Below are 15,623 nucleotides of genomic sequence, written 5' to 3' on the forward strand. Positions count from 1 at the left end.
CCCGGTGGTTCCTCCCAACTACAGTGAAGGGACTTTGCCTTATTCCTACAATCTGTGCGTTGCCCATACTGGGAAAACGGAGTTTAATTTTCTTAAGTGCAATGAGCCATTGAGTTCAGGACAAGATATGCTACTTTGCGGTGATTCATCTGGGGCCTTAATTCCGCTTCAGGGTGGGCATGATTTGACTGCACATCCTGAGACTCTCACACCGGTGAGTTCCACTTTTGTGTCTTCCGAAATATCCTACTGGTTTCTCTTATTTCTGGCATACTACTGCATTTCTATATGTAGAATTATATTTAGAAAATCCATAACTAATCACCTTTTTGTCTTCTCAATGTTTACTTTTTGCTGATTGTATTTTTCAAGATTTACTTCGTTGATAGGTTGCTCTATGATTCAGAAATAATGTAACTAAATTGGAGAGGTCTAGTCAAGTTCAGATTAGCAAAACAGGCAGTGGCTTCTTCCCAAATAAATTAATAGGTAATTATTCAAATCTGATAAGATTTAAGATGAATTTTCCATGTCCTACTTACATGTGTTGAGTCTAATAATATTAAGCTATGCATTAAGTGTCAAAGCAAGTGCTTGTTTCAAAGAAACATTTATTGCAAATAATATCTTGGGTACATTTAGGTATCTTTCTTCATTTAATAATTTAAAAAACTAAGCATTTGAGGGGAGCTGGTGGGCAGATCCACAAGCCTCTGAAATTCTACAGGAATTTATAGATGTATGTATTTTCCTTGGATGATGAGTCAGAACTTGTGTTCTATGGCCAAGGCTTCTATGGTCCCCAGAACTTAATACTAACTACCCTAGGAGAATTTTCTCTTCTACTTTTGGTTTTTCTGGTTGTTTTCTTATATTTATCTTTTTGTGGAGTTTAAATTGTACTTTTTCCTAATCTTTTTTCTTTTACATTGCAAGATAATGAATTTCCAAGAAAGCAAATGAAAGGTCATTGCCTTTTGCACTCAGTCTCTGTCTCTGATTGTCTGATATAAAACTTTCGAAGACAAAATATAAAATCTTTGAAGAGTTCCATTCTTGAGGGGTGTAGTGGCATAAACAGTTCTAAACTTGTTCTCTGAATGTAAGATGTGAACCTAGGGGCGCCTGGGTTGCTCAGTCGGTTAAGCATCTGCATCTCTGATGCCTTCAGCCTTCAGATCAGGTCACGATCCCAGTATCCTGGGATTAAGTCTGGAGTCAGACTCCCTTCTCAGTGGGGAGCCTGCTAGTCTCTCTCTTCCTTCGCTCCTCCCCTTGCTCATTCTCTCTCTCACTCATTAACTCTCTCTCTCAAATAAATAAACAAAATCTTGAAAAAAAAGAAAGATGTGAACCTCTCAACTCCTCACTATTGAGGAGAGAACTGCTGCCGGCTTGACAGGCACATACAATTGAAGATGTGTGAACCACTTTTCTTTGGGCTTCCATACAAAATGCCAAGAGAAGTGATTGTTTATGTTGGTATCAATACTCTGATGAAAGCAGGTCATAGGAGTAAATATTTTTTAAAAAACATACATCACGATTCTAACTTTGTCTTTAATTATAGCTTGAAATTCTTATAGATATTTTTCTTCACATTACAACACAGGTATGTTATGTTTCTTTTAGTTTGTGGTTACTTGTTCAATTCATTTAAGTAGGTCAAATTAACTTCTAATTACATATGCTTATAATAAATGTTTTTTTTCAAAAAAATTCATGAAGGCTCAATAAAACTATTTTAGAAAGAAGAATACTTTGAAAACCTTTTCCACAGTATTAATGCTACACAAATAATTAATTAGTTAATTAGTTAAAGTTAAAATAAAAATTACAAGTGAATTATAAGGGGTATATTTTATACAGTCTCTGAATGTCTATTAAACGTAATGGGACCATTTCAATCAAAATTTCAAATAAGATTGTAAGGCTTTTCTGAATATAGCTAGAAGCTTATAGGAAATAGAATAAGCATTACTTAACCTTCTAAAGTGGGTACATTTCTACTGAGGAAGTAAGTGTTACAAATGTATACTTGACCAGTTATTTTCATTTAATATTTTATGGTATTTTCATTTATCCTACTCAGTAAGAAACCTACAAATAGCAGTTGGCTTACGGAATATCAGTTGAGAAACTAAAGAAGTATTATAAAATAAAATAAAAGATCCAACAAAGAATAGCGTTTGTTGTCCATTGCATACATAGTGGGTGCAGTAACTTGTGAGGACTCTGAGCGCCGCTGTTCACCTACTAGGAGAGAAACGCAGCCCGCGCGCAATCCGGATTCTCAGGGCTCCGACTACACAAAGCTCCTCAGTTCCCACAAACCGGCTGCAGAGCTGCAGCAAAACTCACTCCAGAATTTAAGGCGCTTACACTACAGAGGCTCCCTGAAGCCAGAGAGAGAAAAAGGAATCGGTCAACACATACAACGTGCCCAGTGAGTACTTGGGGAGAATTCCTTGACTAGACAACAATGGCTGTGAAAAGGAACCGCTCCCACCGCACAGCGCTGGTTCTGCTCTGTCTTTTTCTCGGTCCGCCATGGGAGGCTGAAGCCGGGCAGATCCGCTACTCCGTTCCTGAGGAGCTGGAGAAAGGCTCTTTCGTGGGCAACATCTCCAAGGACCTGGGGCTGGAGCCCCGGGAGCTGGCAGAGCGCGGAGTCCGCATCGTCTCCAGAGGTAGGACGCAGCTTTTTGCTTTGAACCCTCGAAGCGGCAGCTTGGTCACCGCAGGTAGGATAGACCGGGAGGAGCTCTGTGCCCAGAGTACGCGGTGTCTGGTGAATTTTAACATTCTGGTGGAAGATAGGGTGAAACTTTTTGGGATAGAAATAGAAGTAACTGATATCAACGATAATGCCCCAAAATTCCCAACAGAAAATGTAGACGTAAAAATTAATGAAAACGTAGCTCCAGGAACGCGTTTTCCTCTCCTGGAAGCTGTTGATCCGGATGTGGGTGTGAACTCCCTCCAAAGCTACCAGCTTAGCTCCAATAAGCACTTCTCCTTAGCAGTTCAAAGTCATGCCAATGGAGTCAAATACCCGGAGCTGGTGCTGGAGCACGCCCTGGATCGGGAGGAAGAGGCTGTGCACCACCTTGTCCTCACGGCCTTGGACGGGGGCGACCCTTTCCTATCTGGTACAGTTCTCATCAGTGTGACTGTCTTCGATGCAAATGACAATGCACCGGTCTTCACATTGCCAGAATATCGAGTGAGTGTTCTGGAGAACTTGCCTGTGGGCACACAGCTGCTAACAGTCACTGCCACAGACAGGGATGAAGGAGCCAATGGAGAAGTAACATATTCGTTCCGAAAATCACCTGACATGCAATTGTTTAAGTTCCAACTAAACAAAAATACTGGAGAAATAAAATTATCAGAAAATCTAGATTATGAAGAAACAGATTTCTATGAATTAGAAATACAAGCAGAAGATGGAGGAGCATATCTTGCAATGGCAAAAGTATTGATTACAGTAGAAGATGTAAATGACAACAGTCCAGAGGTGACCATCACATCTCTGTTTAGTCCCCTGATGGAAGACTCACCTCTGGGGACTGTTATAGCCCTTTTAAACGTGCATGATCCAGACTCTGGGCAGAATGGACAGGTCACTTGTTCCATGTCAGAGAATCTACCATTTAAGTTAGAAAAATCCATCGATGGTTATTATAGACTGGTGACACACAGAACCCTTGACAGGGAACAGGTATCCTCATACAATATTACAGTGACAGCCAGAGATGGAGGAAATCCACCCCTATTAACGGAAACTCACTTCACCCTGCAAGTGGCAGATATTAATGATAACCCACCCACCTTTTCCCACAGCTCTTACTTCACCTATATCTTGGAGAACAACCCTAGAGGTGCCTCCATCTTCTCCGTGACTGCCCTAGACCCAGACAGCAAAGAGAATGCTCAGGTTATTTACTCCCTAGCTGAAGACACTTTCCAGGAAGCACCTCTATCCTCCTACATCTCCATAAACTCTGACACAGGAGTCCTGTATGCACTTCGATCCTTTGACTACGAACAGTTTCGTAATCTACAGATTCAGGTGATTGCCACTGACAGTGGGGACCCTCCACTCAGCAGCAATGTGTCATTGAGCATATTTGTGCTGGACCAGAATGACAATGCACCAGAGATCCTGTACCCCGCCCTCCCCACTGACGGCTCCACCGGCGTGGAGCTGGCACCCCGATCCGCAGAGCCCGGCTACCTGGTCACCAAGGTGGTGGCAGTGGACAGAGACTCTGGCCAGAACGCCTGGCTGTCCTACCGCCTGCTCAAGGCCAGCGAGCCAGGGCTCTTCGCGGTGGGGCTGCACACGGGCGAGGTGCGCACGGCGCGGGCCCTGCTGGACAGAGACGCGCTCAAGCAGAGCCTGGTGGTGGCGGTGCAGGACCACGGCCAGCCCCCTCTCTCGGCCACCGTCACGCTCACCGTGGCCGTGGCCGACAGCATCCCGGACGTCCTGGCCGATCTGGGCAGCATCAGGACCCCCGGCGACCCAGACGATTCGGACCTCACGCTCTACCTGGTGGTGGCGGTGGCCGCAGTGTCCTGCGTCTTCCTCGCCTTTGTCATCGTGTTGCTGGCGCTCAGGCTGAGGCGCTGGCACGCGTCGCGCCTGCTCCAGGCTTCAGGAGGCGGGCTGGTGGGCGTGCCGGCCTCGCACTTTGTGGGCGTGGACGGGGTGCGGGCTTTCCTGCAGACCTATTCTCAGGAGGTCTCGCTGACCGCGGATTCGCGGGGGAGTCACGTGATCTTCCCCCAGCCCAACTATGCGGACACGCTCATCAGCCAGGAGAGCTGTGAGAAAAAGGATCCTTTGTCTTTGTTAGATGATTCGAAGTTTCCTGTAGAAGATACCCTTTTGGTGCCAGTGAGTTCTAGTTTTACTCTCCTTTTAAGAATTGTAATTGGCATTACTTTTAGGTTTACAGCATAATGATAGAAAATTCCGATCTTTATTTTTTCATTTTTTTATCCATTTTAATGATACTTGTTTCTTGCTAGAACAATGAAGAGTAGAACTTGATGGTTATTGAGGCTGGTATGTTTTTACTTTCCGGTCAATATTCACCTAATCTCAATGAAGACCTATGGTCACAGGCTATTATGATTTGCCTTGCAGAACCTTCTATTTTATAGTTTTGTTGATTACAATATGACAATTCCTGAGAGAACTTCCATACAGAAGTGTCTGTGAATTTATGCACACTTCTCTTGGCCACATGCTGAAACCTAACCCCTTAGGCAACCCTAGCTCTTGTTTTGAAGGGGGGTCTGGGAAGAGTAAGTGAATATCAGAAACAAATGCATTAGCTTCACTGGAAACAATCCAATACGAGGCTCCTCAATGTTGTTCTTCCCAAGGAGAAGAGCAACACCACTTCTCAACACCTTTGTGGTTTATTTTTCAAACTATACCTTGTAGCGACAGTTACAGTTGAATATACTTCCTAGAGAGATTTGAATTTTTCATTAACATTTTATTAACAATTGATAACAATGTGTGATTAAGTTTTTCCAAGTGTAATCTTAATTGGTAACAGTCCAGCATCCTTTTTGCTTGTGATTCTAATTTCATACTGTTATATGAAAGACACAGCATTTTAATTTGACTTTCCTTGCTCAGTAGGGATTCTAGAGAACCTACAGAAGGTTAAATGAAGCAAATTTTGGGTTCTGCTGTCAGCATTTTTTGTTAAATTCTCCCATCTCTAAGGCTGAAAAAATATAGACTGGGGAGACAGATTTATTGTTCCCAAGGACAGCAGCAAAAGATGTGTGCCAACAGTATTTCAGTGGCCCTTTAATGTAGAAGAAAGAAGACCCACCTGAATATCTGAAAACTCTGGAATTAAGAGTCACAATAAACTTAAAGTCAAGAAAGAAATATCACTTCTGGGGGAGATCTGAATATAAGCAGAGAAGTACACAAAAATTATTCTAAATAAATGATCAGTAGAGTTACCGATGAGCCCATTTACTTTAGTGAAGATGGTAATGTATTTGGTTTGATATCTTTTAACTTATTAACTTATTATAAGTAACTTATATATATTATACAACTTATAACTTATTAACATTCTTCTAAACTAATATGGTAGTATATAGTCAAAGAATGCCCTGATGTGTCTCAAAATACTTATGAAACCATGACTTTTCTCATGTCATCCAACATTTGTTGAACAATAGGTCTGTGGAAGGAGAGCACATCCTTTGGGTCATAGTTATTAGCTTTAATCATGGAAACAAACATTTTAATTTCTGGCTTTGTGAGTCAAAATTATTGTGGATCTATCTGAAATAATTTCATTGTTCTGAAAAACATAGTTTTTTTTTAAAAAAAAACTCTTTTGACATGGTAGCTATTGTGTTTTAAAACCAAGTGTTTTAAAATATTATTTAAAAGCAGTACAGAACACTCAAGATGATTGTATTGAATATGGGAGTTACTGCCTTCTAGTTCCTAAATATGGAGGATGGATTAATACTTTCTAGCTAAATATAAGCTAGGATTGAAGACAAAAGAAGTTTTTTGCTTCAGTACTAGCCTTTGTGGATAATTACTTTTAAAGGAACAACAGTGATTACCTCTAGATGGAAGAACTGGATAGCAACGAGCCATGGGATAGAAGACCTACTTTCCACTCTTCTTTGCTTTTTTGAATTTTGATAAATCCTTTTACCTGTTCAAAGTTTATGTAAACTTTTAACATATAAAACATATGATAGTTTTGACCATGTGAAACATGTTTCATGATGAAAATGAAATCAATGAGAAATTAGATTCAATATTTTAGCTGGTATCACCTTACATTTTTAAAAAGATATCCTGGGGCACCTAGCTGGCTTAGTCGCTGGAGCATGCAACTCTTGATCTTGGGGTTGTGGGTTTGAGCCCCATGTCCGGTGAAGAGATTACTTAAAATATTTTTAAAAATTAAAAAATAAAAAATAAAAAGATTTTCTGAAATAGAGAAAAACTAGATTGCGGTTCCACACAAAGCCTCTGGGCGCCGCTGTCGGCCAGTACAGGGCAAGTGCAGTCTCCCGGGATTCCTCAGCCTCTAGCCTGGGTTTTCCCGTGCAGACAACAACATAAAGAGAAAGAACCCACTCCCACACCGGTTCCGGGCTGCGCAGACTCTCCTCCGCACACAAAGATTACCACCCCCAAGACTGGAGGCTCTATGTCCTGGGCCCCATGCTACCAGTGTGATAGCTTGCACTTTCTCCAGCTGGGAGAGATTGGGACCCAGCGAGAACTAGAGCGCGCAATGGGAGGGAGCTGCGTTCAGAGGCGCCCAGCCAGCATGCTGCAGGTACTGTTTCCCTTCCTGCTACCTTTGCTATCCCGCGCTCTGCGAGCCGATCCGCTACTCCATTCCCGAGGAACTGGCCAAGGGCTCGGTGGTGGGGAAGCTCGCCAAGGATCTCGGGCTCAGCGTCCTGGATGTGTCGGCTCGGAAGCTGCGAGTTAGCACGGAGAAGCTGCTTTTCAGCGTAGACGCGGAGAGCGGGGACTTACTTGTGAAGGACCGAATAGACCGAGAGCAGATATGCAAAGAGAGAAGAAGATGTGAGTTGCAGCTGGAAGCTGTGGTGGAAAATCCCTTAAATATTTTTCATATCATTGTGGTTGTTGAGGATATTAATGACCATGCCCCTCAATTCCATAAAGATGAAATAAATTTAGAAATCAGTGAATCTGTCACCCCGGGGACCAGAACAATTCTTGAGTCTGCAGAAGATCCTGATATTAGTATGAATTCACTGAGCAAATACCAATTAAGTCCTAATGAGTATTTCTCCTTGGTGGTGAAAGACAGTCCTGATGGTGGCAAATATCCAGAATTAGTACTGAAGAAGACCCTGGACCGAGAAGCACAAAGCTCCCATCATCTGGTGCTGACGGCCTTAGACAGCGGGGATCCACCCCGAAGCAGCACAGCTCAAATCCGAATCCTGGTGGTGGATGCCAATGATAACCCGCCAGTGTTCAGGCGAGATATATACAGGGTCAGTCTTCAGGAAGGCGTGCCCCCAGGCACTTTGGTAGTGAAGGTGAGCGCCACTGACCAAGATGAAGGCTTCAATGCTGAGATCACCTACTCATTCCTTGGTGTAGCTAATAAAGCCCAGCAGGTGTTCTCTCTGGATTCTGCTACAGGAAACATTATAACTCATCAACCCTTGGATTTTGAGGAAGTAAAAAGATATACCTTGGATGTAGAAGCCAAGGACCGGGGATCCCTCTCTACACAGTGTAAAGTAATCGTAGAAGTTCTAGACGAAAATGACAACAACCCTGAAATAATCATTACTTCTCTCTCTGATCAGATTTTGGAGGACTCCCATCCAGGAATGGTTGTGGCTCTCTTCAAAACACAGGACCAAGATTCTGGGCAAAATGGAGAAGTCACATGTAATTTAAGTAGAGATATTCCATTTAAGATTCATTCTTCATCTAATAATTACTACAAGCTGGTGACAGATGGACCCCTAGACCGAGAACAGACTCCGGAATACAATGTCACCATAACAGCCACTGATAGAGGCGAGCCGCCGCTCTCCTCCAGCATTACCATCACCCTGCACATCACCGATGTCAATGACAACGCGCCAGTTTTCCACCAGGCCTCCTACATGGTTCACGTGGCTGAGAACAACCCTCCGGGTGCCTCCATCGCCCAAGTCAGCGCCTCCGACCCCGACCTGGGGCCCAATGGCCGCGTGTCCTACTCCATCGTGGCCAGCGACCTGGAGCCACGGGCGCTGGCGTCCTACGTGTCCGTGAGCGCGCAGAGCGGCGTGGTGTTCGCGCAGCGCGCCTTCGACCACGAGCAGCTGCGCGCCTTCGAGCTGACCCTGCAGGCCCGCGACCAGGGCTCGCCGGCGCTCAGCGCCAACGTGAGCCTGCGCGTGTTGGTGGACGACCGCAACGACAACGCGCCGCGGGTGCTGTACCCGGCGCTGGGGCCCGACGGCTCGGCGCTCTTCGACACGGTGCCGCGCGCCGCGCAGCCCGGCTACCTGGTCACCAAGGTGGTGGCGGTGGACGCCGACTCGGGACACAATGCCTGGCTGTCGTACCACGTGCTGCAAGCCAGCGAGCCGGGACTCTTCAGCCTGGGGCTGCGCACGGGCGAGGTGCGCACGGCGCGTGCTTTGGGCGACAGGGACGCGGCCCGCCAGCGCCTGCTGGTCGCTGTGCGGGATGGGGGACAGCCGCCCCTCTCGGCCACAGCCACGCTGCTCCTGGTTTTCGCTGACAGTTTACAGGAGGTGCTTCCGGATGTCAGCGACCGGCCGGCGCCCTCTGACCCCCAGGCAGAGCTGCAGTTTTACCTGGTGGTGGCTTTGGCCTTGATTTCGGTGCTCTTCCTCCTCGCGGTGATTCTGGCGGTTGCTCTGCGCCTGCGAAACTCCTCCAGCCCCGCCGCAAGGGCCTGCTTTGGGTCTGCACTCTGCTCCAAGTCTGGACCCGAGATTCCCCCCAACTACAGTGAGGGAACATTGCCCTATGCCTATAATTTATGTGTGCCGGGGGATCAAACTAATCCGGAATTTAATTTTCTCACATCTGTTGATCATTTTCCAGCCACACAAGATATTCTTAACAAAGATAGCCCTTCAGGACTATTGACTAGCATTTTAATTCCTAATGCTGAAACAGATAAGAAGACTTTCAAACAGGTAAGTATGTAAAATAATGCTTTTTATATTAAGTCAAATATTCCAATATAGCATTGTTATTTTTAAAATATTTTATTTATTTATTCGAGAGAGAGTGTGAGCGAGAGACTGAGAGAGAGAGCATGAGCAGGGGAGGGAGAGAAAGAGTAGCGGACTCCCCACTGAGCAGGGAGCCCAGATGCTGGGGCTCCATCCCAGGACCTTGGTTTATGACCTGAGCTGAAGGCAGACGCTTAACCCACTGAGCCACCCAGGAGCCCCTATGGCACTGTTATTTAAAGATTCTAGATTCAGGGCACCTGGGTGGCTCAGTTGGTAGAGCATATGACTCTTGATCTCAGGGTTATGAGTTCAAGCCCCACTTGGGCATAAAGCTTACTTAAAAATAAATTTAAAAAATAATGATTCTAGATTCAATCTCTTGATAAAGTTCCTAAAAGTAAACCTAGGTCAAACCTAATGGTGTAACTGTTTAGACTAAGGTTTACAATGCTGCAGTCTTTTTGCTATGCAACTTAAAGTAAAATATATATTAAAATCTCAGGCAAATTTTTCATGAAATCGAATACTTCTTAATTAAGAATATGGAACACAATTATGGTTTAATGTCATGGTATTTTAAATGACAATCCTAATGCCATCCAAATTTTCTCAAATGTTTCTTCTTTATTTTACACAATAAAGAAATATTGGTAGGAATTATAGTCATGCGCTGTCATGATTTTATTTGGAACCATGTTAGTTCCACATCCACAAATGCTATTCCCTCCAGTCGGTAAAAATCAATAAGAAGCAAATCTAACCTGCAAGTTTTCAGTTCCAGTAGTATTTGACAATATTTTTTAAAATTAAGCAAGCCCTTTTAATAATTACTCCTTTTATTAAGTTCTCTTAGTAAACCTTTAACATTACATTATACAACTCTTTATTATGTGCAATTTTCAGTGTTACAAATATGTGTAATTCTCGAAGAAGTGTGTAATAACTTCTGGAAAAGACACAATCAGTTGGGTTTTCTAACTCGTTGCAATAATAAGATTCGGCTCTAGGCGCCGCTCTTCACCAATCAGGGAATGGGAAGCTGCAAGCGGCAGTCCCTCCTTCCCCCATCTCTACAACACAAAGCCGAGTAATACGGGTCCTCACAGATCTTGATGCTGGAAATTTGAAGTAGTTCGCTCTCTAATATATTTTGGATCCAGTCATTCCGGAACTTCGTAGATGCATAAGCTGATTCAGAACAAAACAGTTCAAGAAATCAGGGAATATAGGCTCAGCTTACTGCTATGGGAAATTGGCTACTGCGCCTGGACCGCAGCGGGCTGGTCCTCCTGTACATTTTCCTGAAGACGCTGCAGGAGTCTGGGGCAGGGCACATCCGATACTCGGTGCCCGAAGAGACAGACAAAGGCTTCTTCGTGGGCAATATTTCCAAGGACCTGGGGCTGGAACTCTGGGAGCTGGCGGAACGCAGAGTCCGCATCATCTCTAGAGATAGGATGCAGCTTTTCGCTCTGAATCCGCGAAGTGGCAGCTTGATCACTGCAGGTAGGTTAGACCGGGAGGAGCTCTGTGAGACACTGTCTTCCTGTTTTTTAAATATAGAGATACTTGTGGAGGATACCCTGAAGATTTACGGAGTGGAGGTGGAAATAATGGATGTTAATGATAACGCCCCCAGCTTCCAGGAGGCGGAAATAGAGATAAAAGTCAGTGAGCACGCAACTCCGGGATCGAGATTTCCCCTTCCTAGCGCTAGGGATCCAGATGTGGGAATGAACTCCCTCCAGCGCTACCAGCTCAATCCTAATAGATACTTTTCCTTACAAATGCGAGGTGGAACGGATGGGGCCAAGAATCCCGAACTAGTGCTGGAGGGGAGTCTGGACCGAGAGAAAGAGGCTGCTCACCACCTCCTCCTCACAGCCTTCGATGGAGGGGATCCCATCCACCAGGGTGCTGTTGCCATTCATGTGGTGGTCCTCGACGTAAATGACCATGTACCAAAGTTTACACAGTCTGTATATCGAGTGAGTATTCCTGAGAATCTCAGCTCTGGAACTCGGGTGCTCATGGTAAATGCAACTGATCCAGATGAGGGAATCAATGGGGAAGTGGTGTATTCATTCCAGAACATGGAAAGCAAAACTTCTGAAATATTCCAGTTGGATTCTCAAACTGGAGAAGTCTTAATACGAGGGTCTCTGGATTTTGAAAAATATAGATTCTATGAAATGGAAATTCAAGGCCAAGATGGTGGAGGTCTCTCCACCACTGCTAAGATGTTGATCACTGTTGTGGATGTGAATGATAATGCTCCAGAAATAACTATCACATCTTCTACTAATTCAGTTCTGGAAAACTCTCCTCCAGGTACAGTTATTGCTCTTCTAAATGTGCAAGATCAAGACTCTGGGGAAAATGGTCAAGTTTCATGTTTTGTTCCCAACAGTCTGCCTTTTAAGTTGGAAAAGACTTACGGAAATTATTACAAGTTGATAACAACCAGAATGCTGGACAGGGAGCAGGTCCAGAGCTATAATATAACACTGATAGCCACAGATCAGGGATTTCCGCCCTTGTCTACAGAAACTCACATTTCACTAAATGTAGCAGATGACAATGATAACCCTCCCACTTTTGCTGACTCATCTTACTCCGTCTACATTCCTGAAAACAATGCCAGGGGAGCCTCCTTCTTCTCAGTGATGGCGATAGATCTGGACAGCAGTGAGAACTCCCAGGTCACTTATTCCTTGGTGGAAGATACCATCCAGGGAGCACCTTTATCCTCCTACGTCTCCATCAACTCAGACACTGGCACCCTGTATGCACTGCGCTCCTTTGACTATGAACAGTTCCGCGACCTGCAACTGTGGGTGACAGCACAGGACAGCGGGAACCCACCACTCAGCAGCAATGTGTCTGTTAGAATATTTGTGCTGGACCAGAATGACAATGCCCCTGAAATCCTTTACCCTGCTCTCCCCACTGACGGTTCCACCGGCGTGGAGCTGGCACCCCGATCCGCAGAGCCCGGCTACCTGGTCACCAAGGTGGTGGCGGTGGACAGAGACTCTGGCCAGAACGCCTGGCTGTCCTACCGCCTGCTCAAGGCCAGCGAGCCAGGGCTCTTCGCGGTGGGGCTGCACACGGGCGAGGTGCGCACGGCGCGGGCCCTGCTGGACAGAGACGCGCTCAAGCAGAGCCTGGTGGTGGCGGTGCAGGACCACGGCCAGCCCCCTCTCTCGGCCACCGTCACGCTCACCGTGGCCGTGGCCGACAGCATCCCGGACGTCCTGGCCGATCTGGGCAGCATCAGGACCCCCGGCGACCCAGACGATTCGGACCTCACGCTCTACCTGGTGGTGGCGGTGGCCGCAGTGTCCTGCGTCTTCCTCGCCTTTGTCATCGTGCTGCTGGCGCTCAGGCTGAGGCGCTGGCACGCGTCGCGCCTGCTCCAGGCTTCAGGAGGCGGGCTGGTGGGCGTGCCGGCCTCGCACTTTGTGGGCGTGGACGGGGTGCGGGCTTTCCTGCAGACCTATTCTCAGGAGGTCTCGCTGACCACGGACTCTCGGAAGAGTCACGTGATCTTCCCCCAGCCCAACTATGCGGACACACTCGTCAGCCAGGAGAGCTGTGAGAAAAGCGAACCACTCTTGATAGCTGAAGATTCAGCTGCTGGTTTAGGCAATCTTGACTCCACGAATAATCAGGTGAGATTTATTACCTGCCTCCGAGTTGCTAATATCTCTGCAGAAGTCTTTTAAGTGGCTTTTTCGAAACAAAACAAAACAAAACAAACCCCAACACTGTTTTTGGTGGGTGGGGGGATATATTCAGTTCATACATATTTAGAGCAATAGTTGTGAGTCCCTGTACTTTATCTTTCAACAAATTGCCATCATTTTCCAGAAAAATTGTTTTCCTCCCCTCTGGCATATTCTCTTTTGATTCTAAAGGTCCAGTTCAGGTATCATGGTTTGCTTTATAATAAGTTAAATTTTAGTAATATTTTTCTATCATCAGTGTCTGTGGCTATCAATGTAAACTGGTTAGGATTAAAATTAATGATTCACAGTTTTTATTTATTTCCCTATTACAACTTCACATTACCTTCCCTAATTTATATTCTACCATTATTTGCTTCACTCTAATGTTCAAACTTGACCCTCTTCATTCAGTGGGACACACTCTGTAGCTCTTTTCCTTATCTATACACGCATATACACACACTTACATGTAGGTGTTTACAGATGTAAGCTTTTCTCTGAGCATGAAATAATTCTATTTTGATCTTTGATGGGTGTTGATATGTTGAAATTATGATGATCATTTCAGCTTTATTTATACTACAAAAACAGAGATACCGACTGCCTTTTTACTCTTAGATTCTCTTGGGAGAGAAAATAGAGAGTATACTTTTTTCCCCTCAAGTTCTAGACATCTTTTCTGTTTCTACAGTGGAGTCATTTGATTGTTCTGAGTAGTTGAATTGTTGAACTGGTATTACTTCCTTGTATTCTTTTACTTGTACTTTAGTGTGTGTGCGTTCAAGATTTTTTAATGTGGTAGATTCACTTACAGAAATAATTTTGATCCAGCGCTTCTCAAAAAGCTATTTACAAATTGTCTAAACATGCTTACATTTTTCAGATTTACTGATGTGGACCAGTTTGTACATATAAGATATGCGGTAGTTATTTGGACCTTATGAGACTGATTTAGCTGGTATTCCTATTTCGTATTTTCTTTTTTTCTGTTGTTTGTTTTCAATATGCCTATGAGTCATGGATTCCTTTTTTATCTCCTTTGAAAATTCATTTTGTATTATATGTAAGTATATTCAATCCTTATATTCAGAACCAACTTGTTATTGAAGCTCTGGTAGTTACCTAATGACCTACATGTTATCTGAAACGATGTTGGGGAAAGTCAGGTGAGGAAAGGAGACTTTTTGAGGATATTTGATCACAGGAATCATCTCCACAATCAATTCAGCTTAGCACTCTTCATACTGCTTTGAAAAGTTTGGCCCAGATTATTTACATATTCAGGGTCCTTTTCAAGTTTTCCTTTCTCATTTAGGAATTGACCTTACTGTATTTAACTATAATTGAGTATCTAATATTTGGGCAAAAAGAATTTCATCTGTTGGAAAGGGAAATCCTGTAGCAGATGCCTAAATTTGCCCTGATGTCAAGAAAAATGTCAGAGTGCCTTGAGCATGTAGGGATACATTTTATGCCTATGGAATTCCAAAGAGAAAAAAAGACTTAAGACACTTTACTTGAATTGAAATTAGATGAATAAAAAGGATATGAGGTAATTGCTGGGAGAGGGAGATTGTTCCATATATATTTTTAAAACATCGTCTGAACAGTTAGGAGCTGGCAACCAAAATCTTGGAGACCAAAAAGGGAAGGTTAGCTTTGAAGCTTGAGATTAAGACAGTTATTTTGACTCAGAGGTAGTGATAAAGTTCTGTTATGGTACAACATGTGGTCCAGTTAAAGAGAAGGATAAAAATAAAACACCCTCACATTTTTGCATGTCATTCAATTCCAAAGGTAACCTACTAGGGTTTGCTTTTATATTCTGTTTATGGTAAAAGTGTACAATAGCTGATAATCCTTTTCATAAATCTCTTTTATAAGTAGCAAGGAAGACTATATGTCATTGGTCATCTTTATCCTGAGTATGCCTTTGAGCTCTCCTCCAGTTTGCTCTGGAAAAAGGAGGAGGAAAATTATCTGCACATAAGATTGAAGATAATACTGGGTATTATTTCATGGCTGTAAAAATTTCCCCATATCACTTGGTGGGGCTATTTTACCATGTGGTCTTTGCTCTAAGTCTGGAAAGAAGACTTTGCTTTTTTTCTCCAGTATGTG

The 15,623-nt window shown here is 44.2% G+C and overlaps 1 protein-coding gene across 19 annotated transcripts in view; it reads left to right on the plus strand.

Moving 5' to 3' along the window:
• The window catches only part of LOC100466380 (protocadherin gamma-C4), a 181,669-nt gene that overhangs the window by 80,908 nt on the left and 85,138 nt on the right, over positions 1-15,623 (plus strand). For 2 of the 19 annotated variants that reach the window (XM_034656146.1, XM_034656147.1), the window contains one exon: positions 8,374-9,729. The exons of 6 other annotated variants lie outside the window; for them this stretch is intronic. In XM_034656146.1, the coding sequence (XP_034512037.1) occupies positions 8,374-9,729 (1,356 nt within the window). Of the gene's footprint in view, positions 1-2,092; positions 4,907-6,989; positions 7,356-8,373; positions 9,730-10,674; positions 13,446-15,623 lie in introns of those variants that run through there. 11 more of the 19 variants (XM_034656162.1, XM_034656161.1, XR_004624039.1 and 8 more) reach the window with 10 other exon arrangements.

This window comes from Ailuropoda melanoleuca, chromosome 3 (assembly GCF_002007445.2).
Source record: "Ailuropoda melanoleuca isolate Jingjing chromosome 3, ASM200744v2, whole genome shotgun sequence".
NCBI classification, from domain to species: Eukaryota; Metazoa; Chordata; class Mammalia; order Carnivora; family Ursidae; genus Ailuropoda; species Ailuropoda melanoleuca.